The sequence below is a fragment of the Mobula birostris genome, chromosome 7 (assembly GCF_030028105.1).
Source record: "Mobula birostris isolate sMobBir1 chromosome 7, sMobBir1.hap1, whole genome shotgun sequence".
Taxonomy (NCBI): domain Eukaryota; kingdom Metazoa; phylum Chordata; class Chondrichthyes; order Myliobatiformes; family Myliobatidae; genus Mobula; species Mobula birostris.
This window is the reverse complement of record NC_092376.1, coordinates 179,136,686-179,154,945: the sequence shown is the minus strand read 5'-3', so window position 1 is coordinate 179,154,945 and position 18,260 is coordinate 179,136,686. Positions and strand designations below refer to the sequence as shown.

Below are 18,260 nucleotides of genomic sequence, written 5' to 3'. Positions count from 1 at the left end.
AGATAGGAAAATCAGCACTTTCTAGATAATACTCACTAATTCAGCGGTCAACGATCAGAGACCTAGTTTTCCTTATCTCTTGATCGCTTCCTCGTTTTCCTAATTCATAAGGCTCCACAAAGCTCCTTTAACTGAAGAAGCAGTTAGCAAATAAGAATTATGTTTCGCCTATTTTTTTATCCAGTTCTTTGGATCACAGCCTTGAAATAAATGGTCAACCACCAATAAAAATAAAACGTGATTTTTTTTGTTGGTTTGTGAAGGGAATTTGTCATTTGACAGGACAGGGCATCTAGAATTTACTAAACAAGCGGATTCTGAAGACCTAGTCACTGAATAAATGAATGAAAAGTGTGGCTAGATTGTGGAAATAGTGTGGAGAGATGTACAGTTAGTAGTGGAATTAGTATATCATATCAACATAAAACACAGTTTGGAAATAATTTTACCATGTGCATGTTTGCGAAGTGTATAGCAATTTATCATGTACATAATTATTCAAAATCTTTATAGTTGCTTATCTGTTTAACACATAAACAAAGGGCATGTAAATACTCTTTCTTGCATTATTTGCAAGCTAGGCTTTATTTCCAACAACAGGCTAAATTTTATTACGCATCAGGTTTGTTCAGGGCATGAAATTGAGTCATACAAACATTAGTACTTGAATGTTCATATGAGATTAAAGTCATCACCGAGGAGATATGGATTACAGATGAATATGCTGTTATACTGTACATAGACAAAGCAAAAGCAAAATGACAGTATTATATCAGATATACTACCAAAGATTGGCAGAGAAAAGACAAACAATTGCCCTTGACTCTGCTGATCGCAGTAACAGAAAAAAAAATCACAGCATAACAAACAAATTCCTGATATATAGTCGCACATATTTAACTCACCAATTAGATCAGCCTTTAGCTAGATGGTCGTTTTAGCACGACAGTGAATCATCCACCATTTCATTTTAAAAAGTAAACCTAAATTATTTTCGTGCACTGTTCTCTAAGGTACCCAGTTCGTTAAAGGGTAAAGTAGAATTAAATGGTTTTAGAAATAAAAAATCAGTTTTCGAAGATTCTGGTGATAAGCACACGGTATAACGATAACCTTCGGTCTGACCAGATCTAACATAACTTGAACCTTTGTTTACACTAGTACGTGGATCAATTGTGCTATCAGAACTTCGAGGATTAAAACAGCAAAACCCAGAACTGTACCCTTCATTAATGTTTCCATTTTGTTTGAGTTTCACAACCACCAGCAAAATTATAATTCCCAGAAATAGGAAGGTAGTTGATCCAAAAATTATAATCAAGTATAAATTGAGATTGAAAATATTCTTCGATTCCCGAAGCCCAGCTGAACTTTCGGAAGACGGTACCGTACTGTTAGGGAGGATAGAGAAGATTATTGTGGCTGTACTGGAGAGGCTAGGTTGTCCATTGTCCTTCACAAGGAGGACAAGTCTACTTGTAATCAGTTCCTGGTCCATGAAACTTCGAGTAGCTCTGATTTCCCCAGAGTTGACATCCACAGTGAACAGACCGCTATCAGTACTTTCTAATAACTGGAAGGAAAGTCTTGCGTTTTGACCAGTATCTGCATCAGTCGCGATTACCTTGGTGATCAAGTAGCCCGGATATACTGACTGAGGCGCAATATCCACTGATATTGTACCGTTCAATATCGAAGGAGAAACAATGCTGGGAACATTGTCATTTTGGTCCAAAATAATAACATTTACAGCGGCAGTGCTGCTCATTGGGGGACTTCCAGAATCCTGAGCTTGAATTTGGAATTGGAAATGTTTCAGTTCCTCATAATCAAAGGAAATCCGTGCATATATATTGCCACTTTTGGAGTGAATCCTAACACGCTTGGACACAGAAATCTGATCGATCATGCTGTTCAAAAGAACATACGTCACGTCACCATTTTGGTCAATATCAGAATCTAATGCGGAAACAGAAAATATCGAAGACCCAGGTGCGTTATTTTCTGTCACAAACACGTTATATGTGGACTGTGTGAATTGAGGTTTGTTGTCATTAATATCAGAAACGGAAATAAAGATCGATTTTTGCGTTGAGAGTGGAGGAGAACCACCATCCCGGGCTAATATAGAGACGTTATATATTGCAGTTGCTTCTCGATTCAAAACGTCATTTGTAACCAAGTTATAATCATTGCTCGAAGATCTTTGAAGTGTGAAAGGAATCTCTTTGGAAATTTGGCAATGAACTTGGCCATTTACCCCAGTATCTAAATCGGTCACGCTGAATCTCGCAACCGCCGTACCAGGCTGAGCATTTTCTGGAACTGTTCTGGAAGATGAGATCACATGTATTGCGGGAGCATTGTCGTTAACGTCTAGTAAATTTACGATAACCTTTGCGTGCCCTGTCAAGGCAGGCAAACCCTTATCCGTAGCTTGTACATCAAGTTCGTATAAAGGGAATTTCTCGAAATTTAATGTCCCTTCAACTCTAAGATGTCCTGTCCGTGGATCAAGTTTGAACAACTCGCGAATCATTTTAGTAACATGATTTGTGAAGCTGTAAGTGATTTCAGCGTTGCTACCTTCATCCGCATCGACAGCGTTGATTTTTGTCACCACCGTTCCTTTGGGAACGTTTTCTGCCAAGGTTGCGCTGTAGCTTTCATGATCGAATACCGGAACGTTATCATTCCCATCCTCCACAGTAATGATGATACGAGCCGTTCCAGATCGGCTGGGATTACCACCATCAATGGCAGTCAGTATGAGCTGAATGGTTGCCTGCTGCTCGCGGTCCAAGGGTTTTTGTAATAACAATTTAGCAGTCTTGCTTCCTCCCCGTCTTGTCTGCACTATAATACCGAAGTGCTCGTTCGGACTGATCTCGTACGTATTGATTGCATTCGTACCTACGTCAGGATCACTCGCGCTCTCGAAAGGGAAGCCCGTCCCCGGTGCAATTAACTCATTAATTTGCAAGGTGAATTCATTCTTTTGAAAGGTGGGAGAATTATCGTTTATATCTAGGATTTCAACCGTGAAACTGTGCATCTCTTCAGGATCGTAGACCACAATTTGAAACGAAAGTGAACAGCTAAGGCTTTGCCTGCATAGCTGTTCTCTGTCAATTCTTTTACTAACAAACAGAATGCCATTGTCCCCATTTACCTGCAGATATTGTTCCACTTCATCGGAAATCAGTCTGAAATTGCGAGCCGATAGCTCCCAAACGCTCAGTCTTACATCCTCAGCGATATTCCCCACGAAGCCCCCGAGCTCCATTTCCTCGGGAATCGAATAGCGAAGCTGTCCTGAAACTATGGCTGACGCGCAAAAAAGGACAACAAAAGATGCTGCGCTCGTTAATGCATCCGCCATTTTTTTCTGCCAATAATATATTCCGCTATCCAAAGACTAACTTTCTTCTGGAAACGTGGAAATCGAAATATTTTTAAAGATTTGCTGAACCAGTCCGTGAAGCCTAAACACAGGTTGGGTCTGTTTCTTCAATTATCTCTGCGTTTCCCTGACGCAAAGCAGGGTCGATCTCTTACAGACTCTCCACTTCTAATTGGTAGACAGCGACACGAAGAGTTTCAACCAATAACTGCAGCACGGTTCCTTAAAGCGAGTCTGTTACCAAATTATTTACAATGTTGCGAACTTTGCATTTATGATTGTGCAATAAAAATTACAGAAACACACATAATGGAAGCAAACTCAAAGGTTATGTTTGTTAATGAATGTGGTTGATGAGGATAAATTATTTGTACTTGGCAGAATCCACGGTGCAATCTTATTAAGTTTTTTTCCAATCTTCTTCAGAAAGGTGTACCTATGCATTTCATGACCTATTGAAATAGGAATACCTTTCAGAAAATTTGTAAGAACTTACAATCGAACACTGAACTAAATGTTTTAATTGTTGTAATATGCCTTTATGCTTGATATTCATTTATTTTGTAATAATATGTTGAATATCTTAAAATTATATTGGAACTCAATTGTAAATTGTAAATTGTGCCCTTTCTTTCCCAAACCATTGCTGTTAAATCCACATTGTGAATACAAACACAGTGTATTTTTTCCTGATGATGAATGGATTATGAATCTAATTGGTAACCCCAATTGATAGGTATTACAATAGGAATATGCTATTTCTCTGACACTGGTGACACAAGAAGAGTTGTGCCACTTCTGATGGTGCTGAGGCACAGTAATTTCATATTTTTTGTAAATTGTTGGGATGAAGCCACCGAAGGTATAGTTGTTGAACTTCTGACGGGGGAAGTTACAAGTGATGTGGCATAAACAAACTGCAAAGCAATGTAATCAGGTGAGGACGCTGCCCAAAAAATGACGAGTAATGACCGAATTTCTCCACTTTGACACAAAGTTAAAAATAAAATATATCTCACGTGAAGGGTAAGTATTTTATGCATTCAACAAATCAAAATGGTTTTAAGGGTTCTAGTGCGTTTAACAAAATGTCAGATAAGAATCAGAATCAGAATGAGAATCAGGTTTATCATCACCGACATGTGAGAAGAAATCTGTTAATTTAGAAGCAGCATTTCAATGTAATACATAATATAGAATAATAATAATAATAATAATAAAACTAAATATTATTCACTCTACTTCTATTGAGACGTATATATTTTTAAAAAGTGAGGTAGTATCCAAGGGTTCAATATCCATTGAGCAATAGGACGGCAGCGGGGAAGAAACTGTTCCTGAATCGCTGAGTGTGTGCATTCAGACTTCTGCAGCTCCTACCTGATGGTAACAGTGAGAAAAGGACATGTCCTGGGTGATGGAGGTCCTGAATAATGGACGCTGTCTTCGTGAGACAGCGTTCCTTGAAGATGTCCTGGGTACTTTGTAGGCTAATACTCAAGATGGATCTGACTGAATTTACAACCCTCTGCAGCTTCATTCGGTCCTGTGTAGCAGCTCCCCGCCCCCACACTAGTCAGTGATGCAACCTGTCAGCATACTCTCCACGGTACATCTATAGAAGTTTCTGAGTGAATTTGTTGACATAACAAATATCTTCAAACTCCTAATGACGTATAGCCGGTGTCTTGTCTTCTTTATAACTGCATCAATATGTTGGGACCAGGTTAGATCCTCAGAGCTCTTGACACCCAGGAACATGAATCTGCCCACTAACTCCACTGCTGATCCCTTTATGAGGACCGGTTTGAGTTCCTTTGTCTTACCCTTCTCGAAGTCCACAATCAGCTCTTTCCTCTTATTGACATTGAGTGCCAGGTTGCTGCTGCGGGACCACTCCACTAGTCGGCTTTTTTCACTCTTGTACGCTCTCTCCACGCCACCTGAGATTCTACCAACGATAGTTGTATCGTCAGCAAATTTGCAGATGGTATTTGAGTGATGCCAAACCACACAGTCATGCGTATGGAGAGAGTAGAGTAGTGGTATAAGCGCACACCCCTGAGGTGCACCAGTGTTGATCGTCAGCGAGGAGGAGATGTTGTCACTAATCCGCAGAGATTGTGGTCTTCCGGTTAGGAAGTCGAAGATTCAATTGCAGAGAGAGACACAGAGGTCCAAGCTCCGCAACTTCTCAATCAGGATTGTGCGAATGATGGTATTAAATGCTGAGCTACAGTCGATGAACAGCATCCTGACATAGGTGTTTGTGTTCTCCAGGTGGTCTGAAGCCGCATGGACAGCCTTTGAGATTGCATCTGCCTTTGACCTATTGTGGCGATAGGAAATTTCAATGGCTTCAGGTCCTTGCTGAGGCAGGAGTTCAGTCTAGTCATGACCAACCCTTCAAAGCATTTCATCACTGTAGATGTGAGTACTGCCGGGCTAGAGTCATTAAGGCAGCTCAAGTTATTCTTCCGAGGCAGTGGTATAATTGTTGCCTTTTTGAAACAAGTGGGAACTTCCGCCTGTAGCAGTGTGAGGTTGAGAATGTCCTTGAATACTCCGGCCAATTGGTTGGCACAGGTTTTCAGAGCCTTACCACGTACTCCATCGGGACCTTCCGCCTTGCGAGGGTTCACTATCTTTAAAGCCAACCTAACATCGGCCGCTGAGACAGAGATCACAGGGTCATCAGGAGTAGCAGGGATCTTCACAGCTGTAGTTATATTCTCCTTTTCAAAGCCGGCATAAAAGGCGTTGAGGTTATCTGATAGAGAAGCATCGCTGATATTCATGCTATTGGGTTTCGCTTTGTAGGAAACAATGTCTTGCAAGCCCTGCCAGAGTAGTCGTGCATCCGATGTCGCATCCAACCTCGGTTGAAATTCTCTCTCCGCCCTTGAAGTAGCCTCCGCAAATCATACCTGTTTTTTTTTTTGGTACAATCCTGAATCGCCAGACTGGATCTGGATGCCACAGATATAGCCTTCAGCAGACGACGTACCTCTTGGTTCATCCACGGCTACTGGTTTGGGAATGTGCAGCTAGTCTTCGTAGGCACACACTCATCCAGAAAGCTTTTACTGAAGTCTGTAACAACTGCAGCATACTCATCCAGGATCGAAGATGAATCCCTGAATACAGCCCAGTTACCGATGTTTGCGCTCCTGTGCTTCCCTTGTCCATGCCTTCTTGGTGTTCTCTACTGGTGTTGCAGTCCTCAAGCTCTGCCTATACTCAGAGAGAAGAAATGCTGCCAGGTGATCAGACTTCCCGAAGTGTGGGCGTCGAATAGCACGGCAAGCATTCTTAATACTGATGTACCAAACGTTCAGTGTGTTGTTTCCTCTGGTATTGCAGGTGATCTGTTGATGGCAATTGCTTTGTGATTTTTTTTTTTTCAGAATGGCCTGGTTAAAATCTCCCAAAACAATGGTGAAGGCGTTAGGCTACGCTGTTTCGTGCATTTTGATCCCATTGCTCAGATCATCTAAAGCCTGATTGACATTTGCCTGAGGTGCAATGTATACTGCAACCAAAATAACCCCGGAGAACTCACGTAATAGCTACAAAGGACGGCATTTAACTGCTAGATACTTCAGGTCTGGTGAGCAGAATTAGGACAGCACTGTTATATTTGTGCACTACGAAGAGTTGATCTTGAAACATACTCCTGCACATCTGCTTTTGAGAGACTCTATAAATCTATCTTGACGATATGTAGTAAACCCGTCGATCTGAATCTCTGCTTCCGGTACGGAATGGGATTAACCAGCTCTGAGATAATCGATTTTACCTAGCTCTGAGATAACCAGATTTTAATGACCAAGAGTAACTGAAGAGGAGCGGCCAGCGTGTGAGTGGCTCAGGGTAGGAGTGGAGCTTTGAGGCTTTGGCTCGAGAGGCTTCGGCGAGCGGAGGCTGAGGACCAGCTTGCTCCCAGTGAGGTAAGGCCGGGTAAGTTCTTTTAATTAATTTAATTAACTTAGCAGTAGATAATGGAGGCAGCAGTTAGGGCAGACGAGTGCTCCGTATGTAGTATGTTGGAAGTCAGGGACAGAACAATTGCCCCTGATGTTTACACCTGTAAAACGTGCATCCAGCTGCACCTCCTGACAAGCCGAGTTAGGGAACTGGAGCTGGAGCTGGATGAACTTCGGATCATTCGTGAGGCAGACGCAGAAATAGACAGGAGTTTCAGTGAGACAGTCACCCCTATAAGTCAGGAATCTGGTGGCTGGGTGACTGTCAGGAGAGAGAAGGGGAATAGACAGAAAGAGCAGAGCACCCCTGTGGCCGTTCCCATCAGCAATAAGTATACCGTTTTGGATACTGTTGGCGGGAACGACCTACCAGGGAAAGGTTGTAGTGGTCGCGTCTCTGGCACAGTGACTGGACCCTCAGCTCAGAAAGGAAGGAGGGAAAAGAGGAGAGCACTGGTGATAGGGGAATAGATAGTTAGGGGGACAGATAAGAGTTTCTGTGGGAGAGATCGAGAATCCCGGATGGTCTGTTGCCTCCCTGGTGCCAGAATCCGCGATATCTCGGATCGCGTTCTCGGTGTTCCCAGGACAGAGGGTGAGCAGCCAGATGTCGTGGTCCATGTAGGGACCAATGACGTGATTTGGAAGGAGGAGGGGGTCCTACAAAGGCGGAGTGAGGTGCAAAGTTGAAGGGCAGGACCTCCAGGGTTGCAATCTCAGGATTGCTACCCGTGCCACGTGCTAGTGAAAAGGCTAGAAATAGGAAGATAATGCAGCTAAATACGTGGCTAAGGAAATGCTGCAGGACGGAGGGTTTCATGTTTCTAGACAATTGGGTACTGTTCCTGAGAAGGTGGGACCCGTTCCGACGGGACGATTTGCACCTGAACTAGAGGGGAACTAACATATTTGCAGGTAGATTTGCTAGAGTTGCTCCGTGGGGTTTAAACTACATTTTCAGGAGGAGGGAACCAGATTGTTAGAGCAGATAGTGAGGTGGACGAGGATATATCTCATGCGAGGGCTGCATGTATAGACAGAAATCAAAGGTTTGTACAGGATAGAAATGTTCTCAGGTGCGTCTATTTCAGTACCAGGAGTATTGTATGCAAGGGAGATAAACTAAGGGCGTGGATTGGCACGTGGGATTACGACATTATTGCTGTTAGTGAGTCTTGGTTGCAGGAGGGGCAGGACTGGCAGTTTAATGTTCCGGGGTTCCGTTGTTTCAGACGTGATCGAGGGGGACGGGTGAAAGGGGAGAGTGGCATTACTAGTCAGGGAAAATATCACAGCTGTGCGTAGACAGGACAGCCCAGAGGGCTTGTTTACAGAGGCCATTTGGGTGGAGCTGAGGAACGGGAAAGGTGTGACCACACTTATAGGGTTGTATTATAGACCGCCCAATAGTCGGAGGTAATTGGAGGAGCAAATCTTTAGAGAGATAGCAGACCGATTTAAAAAAAACAGAATGTTGTAATAGTAGGAGATTTTAACTTTCCACATATTGACTGGGACTCCCACACTGTGAAAAAGGCTAGATGGCTTGGAGTTTGTCAAAAGCGTTCAGGAATGTTTTCTGGATCAATATATAGATATACCTACGAAAGAGGCGGCAATACTTGATCTCCTATTAGGGAACCAGACAGGTCAGGTGACAGAAGTATGTGTAGGCGAACATTTTGTGTCCAGTGACCATAATGTCATTAGTTTCAAGTTAATTATGGATAAAGATAGATCTGGTCCTCGAGTTATAGTTCTAAATTGGAGAAGGGCCAATTGTGAGGAAATGAGAAATGATCTAGGAAGAGTGGATTGGGATAAGTTGTTTTCTGGCAAGGATGTGTTCAGTAAGGCGAAATTTTGAGTGCAGACTTTGCATGTTCCTCCCAGGATTAAAGGCAAAGTTAACAGGTATAGGGAACCATGGTTTTCAAGGAATTTTGGCAATCTGGTTAAAAAAAGAGAGAGGTGTATAGCAGGTATAGGCAACAAAGAACAAATATAGGCAACAAAGAACAAATGAGGTACTTGAAGAGTATAGAATATGTAAGGAAGTACTAAAGAAGGAAATCAGGATGGCAAAAAAAGACATGAGGTTGCTTTGGCAGATAATGTGAAGGTTAACCCGAAGGGTTTCTACAAGTATATTAAGAGTAAAAGGATAGTAAGGGACAAAATTGGTCCCCTAGAAGAACAGACTGGTCGTCTATATGTGGAGCCTCACGAGATGGGGGAGATATTAAACAGTTTACTTTGCATCAGTATTTACTCAGGAAACCGTTATAGCGTATATGGAAGGAAGAGAAACAAGCAGTAATGCCATGGGACATATAAAGATTAAAGAGGAGGAGGTGCATTCTGCCTTACAGCGAATAAAGGTAGATAAATCCCCCGGGCCTGACATGATATTTCCTCGGACCTTGAGAGAGACTAGTGTAGAAATTGCAGGGGCCCTGGCAGAAATGTTTAAAATGTCCTCAGCCGCGGGTGCGGTGCCGGAGGATTGGAGGGTAGCTCATGTTGTTTCGTTGTTTAAAAAAAGCTCCAAAAGTAAATCAGGTAATTACAGGCCGGTGATCCTGACATCAGTAAATTATTGGAAGGAGTTCTGAGAGATCGGATATACAAGTATTTGGACAGCCACGGGCTGATTAAGGATAGTCAGAATGGCTTTGTGCGTGGTAGATCGCGTTTAACGGATCTTGTAGTGTTTTTCGAGGAGGTTACCAAGAACGTAGATGAAGAAAAGGCTGTGGATGTTGTCTACATGGACTTTACTAAGGCCTTTGACAAGGGGACGATGTCGACGTTCCCCTCCCAAGGTCCCACATGGGAGGTTAATTCAGAAGGTTCAGACACTAGGTATCCATGGAGGGGTTGTAAACTGGATTCGAAATTGACTATGTAGGAGAACACAGAGAGTGGTAGTGGATGATTGATTCTTAACCTGGAAGCCTGTGACTAGTGGTGTGCCTCAGGGATCTGTGCTGGGACCATTGTTGTTTGTTGTCTATATCAATGATCTAGATGATAATGTAGTGAATTTGATCAGCAAGTTTGCTGATGACACTAAGATTGGAGGCGTTATGGACAGCGCGGACGGCTTTCGAAGTTTGCAGAGAGATCTGGACCAACTGGAAAAATGGGCCAGAAAATGGGAGATGGAACTGAATGCAGACAAGTATGAGGTGTTGCATTTTGGAAGGATAAATCAAGGTAGGACATACACAGTTAATGGTAGGGCACTGAGGAGTGAGGAGGAACAAAGGGATCTGGGAGCTCAGGTACATAATTCCTTGAAATTGGCATCAGAGGTAGACAGCGTTGTAAAGACGGCTTTTGGAATTCTGGCATTCATAACTCGAAGTGTTGAGTATAAGCCTTGGGATGGTATGGTGAGGTTGTATAAGGCGTTGGTGAGGCCACATTTGGAGTATTGTGTGCAGTTCTGATCATTTAACTGTAGGAAGGCTATCAGTAAGATTGAAAGATAAGTTCCGAAGGTCCGACAAGCCGTTTCCTTGGAGGAAAGTGTAGAAATAGCTGGGACCCTAGCAGAGATATTTAAATCGTGTTTAGCGACATGTGAGGTACCAAAGGATTGGAGGATAGCTAATGATAGTCCGCTGTTTAAAGAATGCACTAAAATAAAGCAGGAATTTGCAGCCCAGCGAGCCTGATATCAAGAGAGGGAACCTTCAAAGATTTCAAAGGTACATTTACTGTTAGAGAAATGTATACAATATATATCCTGATATTCTTTTTCTTCGCAAACATCCAGGAAAACAGAGGGGTGCCCCAAAGAATGAATGAGAGTTAAATGTTAGAACCTCAAAGCCCACCCCAAACTGTCCCCCCCACGCATAAGCAGCAGCAAAGCAACGATACCCTCTTTCCCACCAGCAAAATAGCATCGCCCCCCCCCCCCACCGAACACTCATTTGCGCAGCACAGTATCAATAAAGGCACAAACTTGCAGTACCCGGTAATTCCACATACCACAGGTTCCTTCCCTCCCTAATAAGAGAAAAAGTGTTGTCTCCGTTTCACAGCGAGAGGGGCGACATAGCAAACAACACGCAGATTTACGACGTTAAAAGTCTGTTGCGTTGCTTTTTCCGAACTCAGGTCTCTGGGCACACAACCAGCAGCCAGTTTGCTGTTTTCGATCTTCTGTCTCCCACAACACACAGATTTCCTGCGGAGGAACTGACCTCGAGTACGCTCGCCTCCAGAGCCAAGAAATCCCGGAAGCCTGAAGGCGTCCCAGTCTTCTAGGCTGCGTCCTTGGTATATCGAATTGCAGACAGTAGTGAGACCCCCCGAGAGCAAGTCCCATTCCCGCAAAGAACCGATGTCAGCGTATAACTCCAGTTGATGGTCTTCAACAGAACCCTGAAGGGGAAAATAGAGATATTAAGGATAGAAATGGAGCGGTTTCCGAAGATGCAAACAAAGTAGTCGTCGTTAGGCGCGATCGTCCTCCTAATCCTATTGGAAATCATTCTAAGGGAGAGGATAAATGAAGATTGGGATGCATACAGGCTGATTATGGATAGTCAGAATGTCTTCATGCGTGGTAGGTCATGTCTGTGTCTAATTTTATAGAGTTTTTCAAAGAAGTTAAACAAGAAAGCTGAGGAAGTCAAGGCAGTGCATGTTGTCTACTTATTTTAGGAAGGCATGTAACAAGGTTCCTCATGGAAGTTTGGTCAAGAAGGTTCGGTCGCTCAGCATTCAAGAGGAGGTAGTAATTTGGATTAGACATTGGCTTAGTGTGAGAAACCGGAGAGTGGTAGTATATCAAACTTGCTGACGAACGCAGCAGGCCAGGCAGCATCTCTAGGAAGAGGTACAGTCGACGTTTCAGGCCGAGACCTTTCGTCAGGACTAACTGAAGGAAGAGTTAGTAGAGATTTGAAAGTGGGAGGGGGAGCGGGAGATCCAAAATGATAGGAGAAGACAGGAGGGGGAGAGATGGAGCCAAGAGCTGGACAGATGATTAGCAAAGGGGATATGAGAGGATCATGGGACAGGAGGTCCAGGGAGAAAGACGGGGGGGGGACCAGAGGATGGGAAAGGGGTATAGTCAGAGGGACAGAAGGAGAAAAAGGAGAGTGAGAGAAAGAATGTGTGTATAAAAATAAATAACGGACGGGGTATGAGGGGGAGGTGGGGCATTATGCGTAAGTTAGAGAAGTCGATGTTCATGCCATCAGGTTGGAGGCTACCCAGACGGAATATAAGGTGTTGTTCCTCCAACCTGAGTGTGGCTTCATCTTTACAGTAGAGGAGGCCGTGGATAGACATGTCAGAATGGGAATGGGATGTGGAATTGAAATGTGTGGCTACTAGGAGATCCTGCTTTCTCTGGCGGACAGAGCGTAGTTGTTCAGCAAAGCGGTCTCCCGGTCTGCGTCGGGTCTCGCCAATATATAGAAGGCCACATCGGGAGCACCGGACGCAGTATATCACCCCAGCCGACTCACAGGTGAAGTGTTGCCTCACTTGGAAGGACTGCTTGGGGCCTTGAACGGTGGTAAGGGAGGAAGTGTAAGGGCATGTGTAGCACTTGTTCCGCTTACAAGGATAAATGCCAGGAGGGAGATCGGTGGGGAGGGATGGGGGGACGAATGGACAAGGGAGTCGCGTAGGGAGCGATCCCTGCGGAAAGCAGAGAGAGCGGGGGAGGGAAAGATGTGCTTACTGGTGGGATCCCGTTGGAGGTGGCGGAAGTAACGGAGAATAATATGTTAGACCCGACGCAGACTGGGAGACCACTTTGCTGAACACCTACGCTCTGTCCGCCAGAGAAAGCAGGATCTCCCAGTGGCCACACATTTCCATTCCACAACACATTCCCATTCTGACATGTCTATCCACGGTCTCCTCTACTGTAAAGATGAAGCTACACTCAGGTTGGAGGAACAACACCTTATATTCCGTCTGGGTAGCCTCCAACCTGATGGCATGAACATCGACTTCTCTAACTTCCGCTAATGCCCCACCTCCCCCTCGTACCCCGTCCGTTATTTATTTTTATACACACATTCTTTCTCTCACTCTCCTTTTTCTCCTTCTGTCCCTCTGACTATACCGCTTGCCCATCTTCTGGTTCTTCCCCCCCCCTCGCTTGTCTTTCTCCCTGGACCTCCTGTCCCATGATCCTCTCATATCCCCTTTGCTAATCACCTGTCCAGCTCTTGGCTCCATCCCTCCCCCTCCGGTCTTCTCCTATCATTTTGGATCTCCCCCTCCCTCTCCCACTTTGAAATCTCTTACTAACTCTTCCTTCAGTTAGTCCTGACGAAGGTTCTCGGCCTGAAACGTCGACTGCACCTCTTCCTAGAGATGCTGCCTGGCCTGCTGCGTTCACCAGCAACTTTGATGTGTGTTACTTGAATTTCCAGCATCGGCAGAATTCCTGTTGTTTGAGTGGGAGTATATGGTGACTGTCTGACTGGAGCCCTGTAACTCAGTGATTAGTGCAATGCCGCAGAGATTGCAGTTGGGTCTGTTGTATGTCATGAATGTCAATGATCTGCATGATAATGTGGTTAACTACATCAGCAAATTTGCAGATTACTCTAAGATTACGAGTGTAATATGCAGCGAGGAAGGCTATCATGGCTTGCAGCGGAATCTGGAGCATCTGAAAACTGGGCAGAAAATGGGCCGAATTTAAAGTTGCAAGTGTGAGATGTTGCACTTCGGTAGGACCAACCGTAGTAGGACTTACAGAGTGAAAGGTAGGGCACAGAGGAGTGCAGTACAAAGGTTGAAAGCTCAAAGCTGATAGTGGAATTTATCAACGGAGTGCATACATGTCAGCACATACAACCCAAAGATTATTTTTCCTGCGGGGAGACTTAACAAATCTATAGAAAAACATCAAATGGCAACAAGCTGTGCATACACAAATAAGCAGTAATAGAAAACTAGAATAAAATAACAGGATAAAGAGTCCTTAAAGTGACCCCATCGGTTTTAGGAACACCAGGCATAGCATTTGTAGTTATCCCTTTTGTTTAAGACAGTGATGGTTGAGGGGTATTAACATCTTTTGAACCTGATAATACGATTCCCGAGGCACTTGTACTTTCTACTTGATGGCAGCAGCGAGAATAGAACATTGCCTGAGTAGTGCGGATCTTTGATAACAAAGGGATCACAACAAAGGAAGCCGCGAATGCAGATTTATAATTCAGTGAAAGTGTCGTCACAGTTAGATACGGTTGTAAAGACGGATTTTGGCACGCAGACCTTCATAAATCAAAGCACTGAGTACATGAGATGGGATGTTTCGTCGAAGTTGTATACGAAGTTCGTGAGACCTAATTTGTATTGTGTGCAGTTTCGGTCAACTACATGCAGGAAAGATATATATAAGTTTGAAAGAGTATACAGAAAATATACAAGGATGTTCCAGGGACTGGAGTATCGGAGTTACCAGGAAAGATTGGATAGGTTAAAACTCTTTCTTGGAACATAGAAAATCGATGAAAGATTTGTTAGAGGTATACAAATTGTGAAGGGTATGTATAGGGTAAATGAAAGCGGTCTTTCTCCACTAAAGGTTGGGTAGGACTACAAGTAGAGCTTATGGGCTTCGTGTGAAAGGTGAAAGTTTAAAGGTAACATAAAGGGAAGTTTCTTCACTCAGAAGCTCGTCAGAGTGTGGAACGAGCTGCCAACGCAAGTGGTGCATACGAGATTTATCTGAACGTTTAAGAGAAGTTTGATAAGGTATGTGGATGGAAGGGGTATAGAGGGCTATAGTCCCGCTGCAGGTCGATAGTAATGGGCAGCTTATATGGTTTGACATCAACGAGATGAGCCAAAGGGCTTGTTTCTGTGTTGTATTTTCCATGATTCTATTGCGTTATGGCACTAACTGAATGCCGAGTAATGATGAAGTTGTTAATACTTTCGCAATACACGAGTACAACCTTTCACCTGTCACATAAAATGTATTGGAGAAACAATTTTGCAATCAATGAAACTGAAGCTCTGGTTGATTATTACGAAGAAACTCCTGGTTTAAGCCAATATGCATGCCAGATGAAAACGGAGACTGAGAATATATCCGTGTCAGAAAGTTTTAATTGTCTATCAGGTGTATTTGTCCGTAGTTATCTACGGACAGGAAACATTGAAAAGCTAAAGGATACCGGGATTTTGCTTACCGTAAATTAGCGATAACCAGCATAGCTTTGTCAAGGTCAGGGCGAGCCTTACGAGCCTAATTGAATTATTTGAGGATGTAACAAAACAGATTGATGACTGTAGAGCTGTGGATGTAGTGTATATGGATTTCAGTAATGTATTTGATAAGCTTCCAATACAAAGCTCGTTCCGAAAGTAACGAGGCATGGATTCCAAGGAGACCTTGCTCTGTGTATCCAGAATTAGCTTGCCCACAGAAAGCAAAGGATGGTTGTAGATGTTTCGTATTCTGCATGGAGGTTGGTGACTAGTGGTTCTCCATATAGAAGTTTTCAAGCAACCCTTTTCTTTGTGATTTTTATAAATGACCTGGATAAAGAAATGTAAGGGTGGTTTAGTAAGTTTGCTGATGAAAGAAAGGATGGGGGTGCTGGATAGTCTGGAGGCTTGTCAGGGGCTACAGTGGGACATCAATTGGAAGCAGAACTTGGCTGAGAAGTGATAGGTGGACCTCAACCCAGATAAGTGTGAAGTGGTTCATTCTGGTAGGTCCAATTTGAAGACAGAATATAATATAAATGGTAAGACTCTTGGCAGTGTCGAGTATTCTACAGGACCGGATAAATGAGTTTTTTTTTCACCCAGAGTGGTGGGTGCTTGGAATGCACTGCCGACGGCGGTGATGGAAGTGGATACAGTGGGGTCTTTTAAGAACCTCTTAGGTTGTATTCTCCACTACTGAGTTCTCTAAAATTTCGCCTTTCTATTGTGTTTTAGGCTGAAGATTATTGATAGCATAGGGATAGGACCTGCATTACGTGATGCCCATGTCAAGTCGTGTTAATTCCATGAGCTGTATGTGTTTTTGTACTATTACGAAACGCCTTGTCTTGAAATACAGAACATTAAATGTAATACAATTTTCCAAAAAAAAAACTTGTGCGTGAAAATCCCAGAATACCAGCAGTTTCTGAGGTACGGAAACCAACGGTCTGACCTTAACAATCATTCCACGGTCCACCTTAGGGCACATTGTTCCCCCATTCTGATGTTTGGTCTGAACAACAACAGAACCTGCTGACCATGTCCGCATGCTTTTATTGATAGAGTTGCTGCTACATGTTTGGCTAATTAGATATTTACCTCAACAAGACAGGTGCTGAGAGAAAAAAGGTGTGGCAACTGAATGTAGATAATTATGATAAAAGGATAGTTGGTGATTACAATATTTTGCATATCTTCTCTGCGTCACTTTGCCTTGATTTTGATTGCAACAAATCGTATTGGATGTCAATGGATCACTTTGTAGTATGGTTACTTTAGCACGTATTTCACAGCCAAGCAAGTCAATATGATGTTAACATTATTCTAAATTTAACTTGTCAATTTGCCATGTAGAACTCAGAACATAGAACACTACAACACAGGAAGAGTTTAGCAAACATTATACATCTGGACGGGCATCTGAAGCACAGAAGACTATGGACTCAATGACAGAACCTGAGGCGTGAGAGTATGGGTAAGTAATGTTCTCAATTGGACATGGTGTACTGCACTACTACAACTCAACAACAGGCAATTGGACGTACAATGTTAACAACTGAAATCAGAACTTGTTATAGTGCTACCAATATGCATACAAAGTTCTGTCGAAAATAATAGGTGCATAAGTATTTACTTAAGATAACATGTTGTCACATCGACGAGCCTTCCCAAAGAGAAACATTAAATGTTTTAAGATTTGGCTAGGTTCAGAGAGTTGAATTCCCAACCGGTCTTTGCGAAGTTAAAGTGGAGTAATATCCTGAACGAAGTTTGTGGATCACAGAATTTAAGTAGACTCCAGCAAATATAGTCATGACAGTAAAGCAGGTGGCAGAAAATGACATTCAGCTCAGTATCTTATTTCTTGTCTTAGACCTGGAAAGATTATGGACATCAATTTCACCCACAATGGAAATCTTGATTTTCGAGGCTGTGGGAAAAAAAATCAAATAAAGTTAAAAATGATCAGTGAAATTTTGGACTGGATTGGACGGCAACGTAGTAGATGAAGTGAATTCATCGTAATTGGAGAGAAATGTACCAGGACGGAAATGTATTCAAATTGTTGCATTTCACGTTGTGAAAAATGAGATATTGACGGAGTAAAATGGTTATTGGCAGAGTAAGAACAACATGATGTATACAAGTGATGGGCGCTCTAAGTAAGGCAATGAAAGCAGTCTCTTTCCACTGTGGTTGGGTGATGTTATCCATAGAGATCATGGGTTAATGGTGAAAACTGATATATTTAAGGGGAACTGGAAGTGGGGGGGGGAGAGGTCTTCTTCACTCAGAGTGTGTTGAGAATGTGAAAAGAGGTACCGTCGGAAGTGGCATCACCAGGATGGATTTACACACTGAAGGAAAGTTTGGATACGCACTTAAATGCTAGGGGTATGGAGTGCTATGGTGTAGGCAGAGGTCGATCGACCAAGGCAGATTAAAAGTTCTGACCCGCTAAGTGCGCGGATGGGCCTGTGTCTGTGCTAAACCTTTATGACTGTGAAAATAACATACAGTGGCATGCAAAGGTTTGGGCACTCCTGGTCAAAATTTCTGTTACTGTGAATAGCTAAGCGAGTAAAAGATTACCTGAGTTCCAAAAGGCATAAAATTAAAAACGACGCATTTCTTTAATATTTTAAGCAAGATTACTT

General features: G+C 43.1%; 1 protein-coding gene across 1 annotated transcript; it reads right to left on the bottom strand.

Moving 5' to 3' along the window:
• Positions 1-988: 988 nt before the first annotated feature.
• Positions 989-3,382, bottom strand: LOC140201007 (protocadherin-10-like). The gene has a single exon (XM_072264645.1). The coding sequence runs from the start codon at positions 3,380-3,382 to the stop codon at positions 989-991; it is 2,394 nt and encodes a 797-aa protein (XP_072120746.1).
• Positions 3,383-18,260: the final 14,878 nt, after the last annotated feature.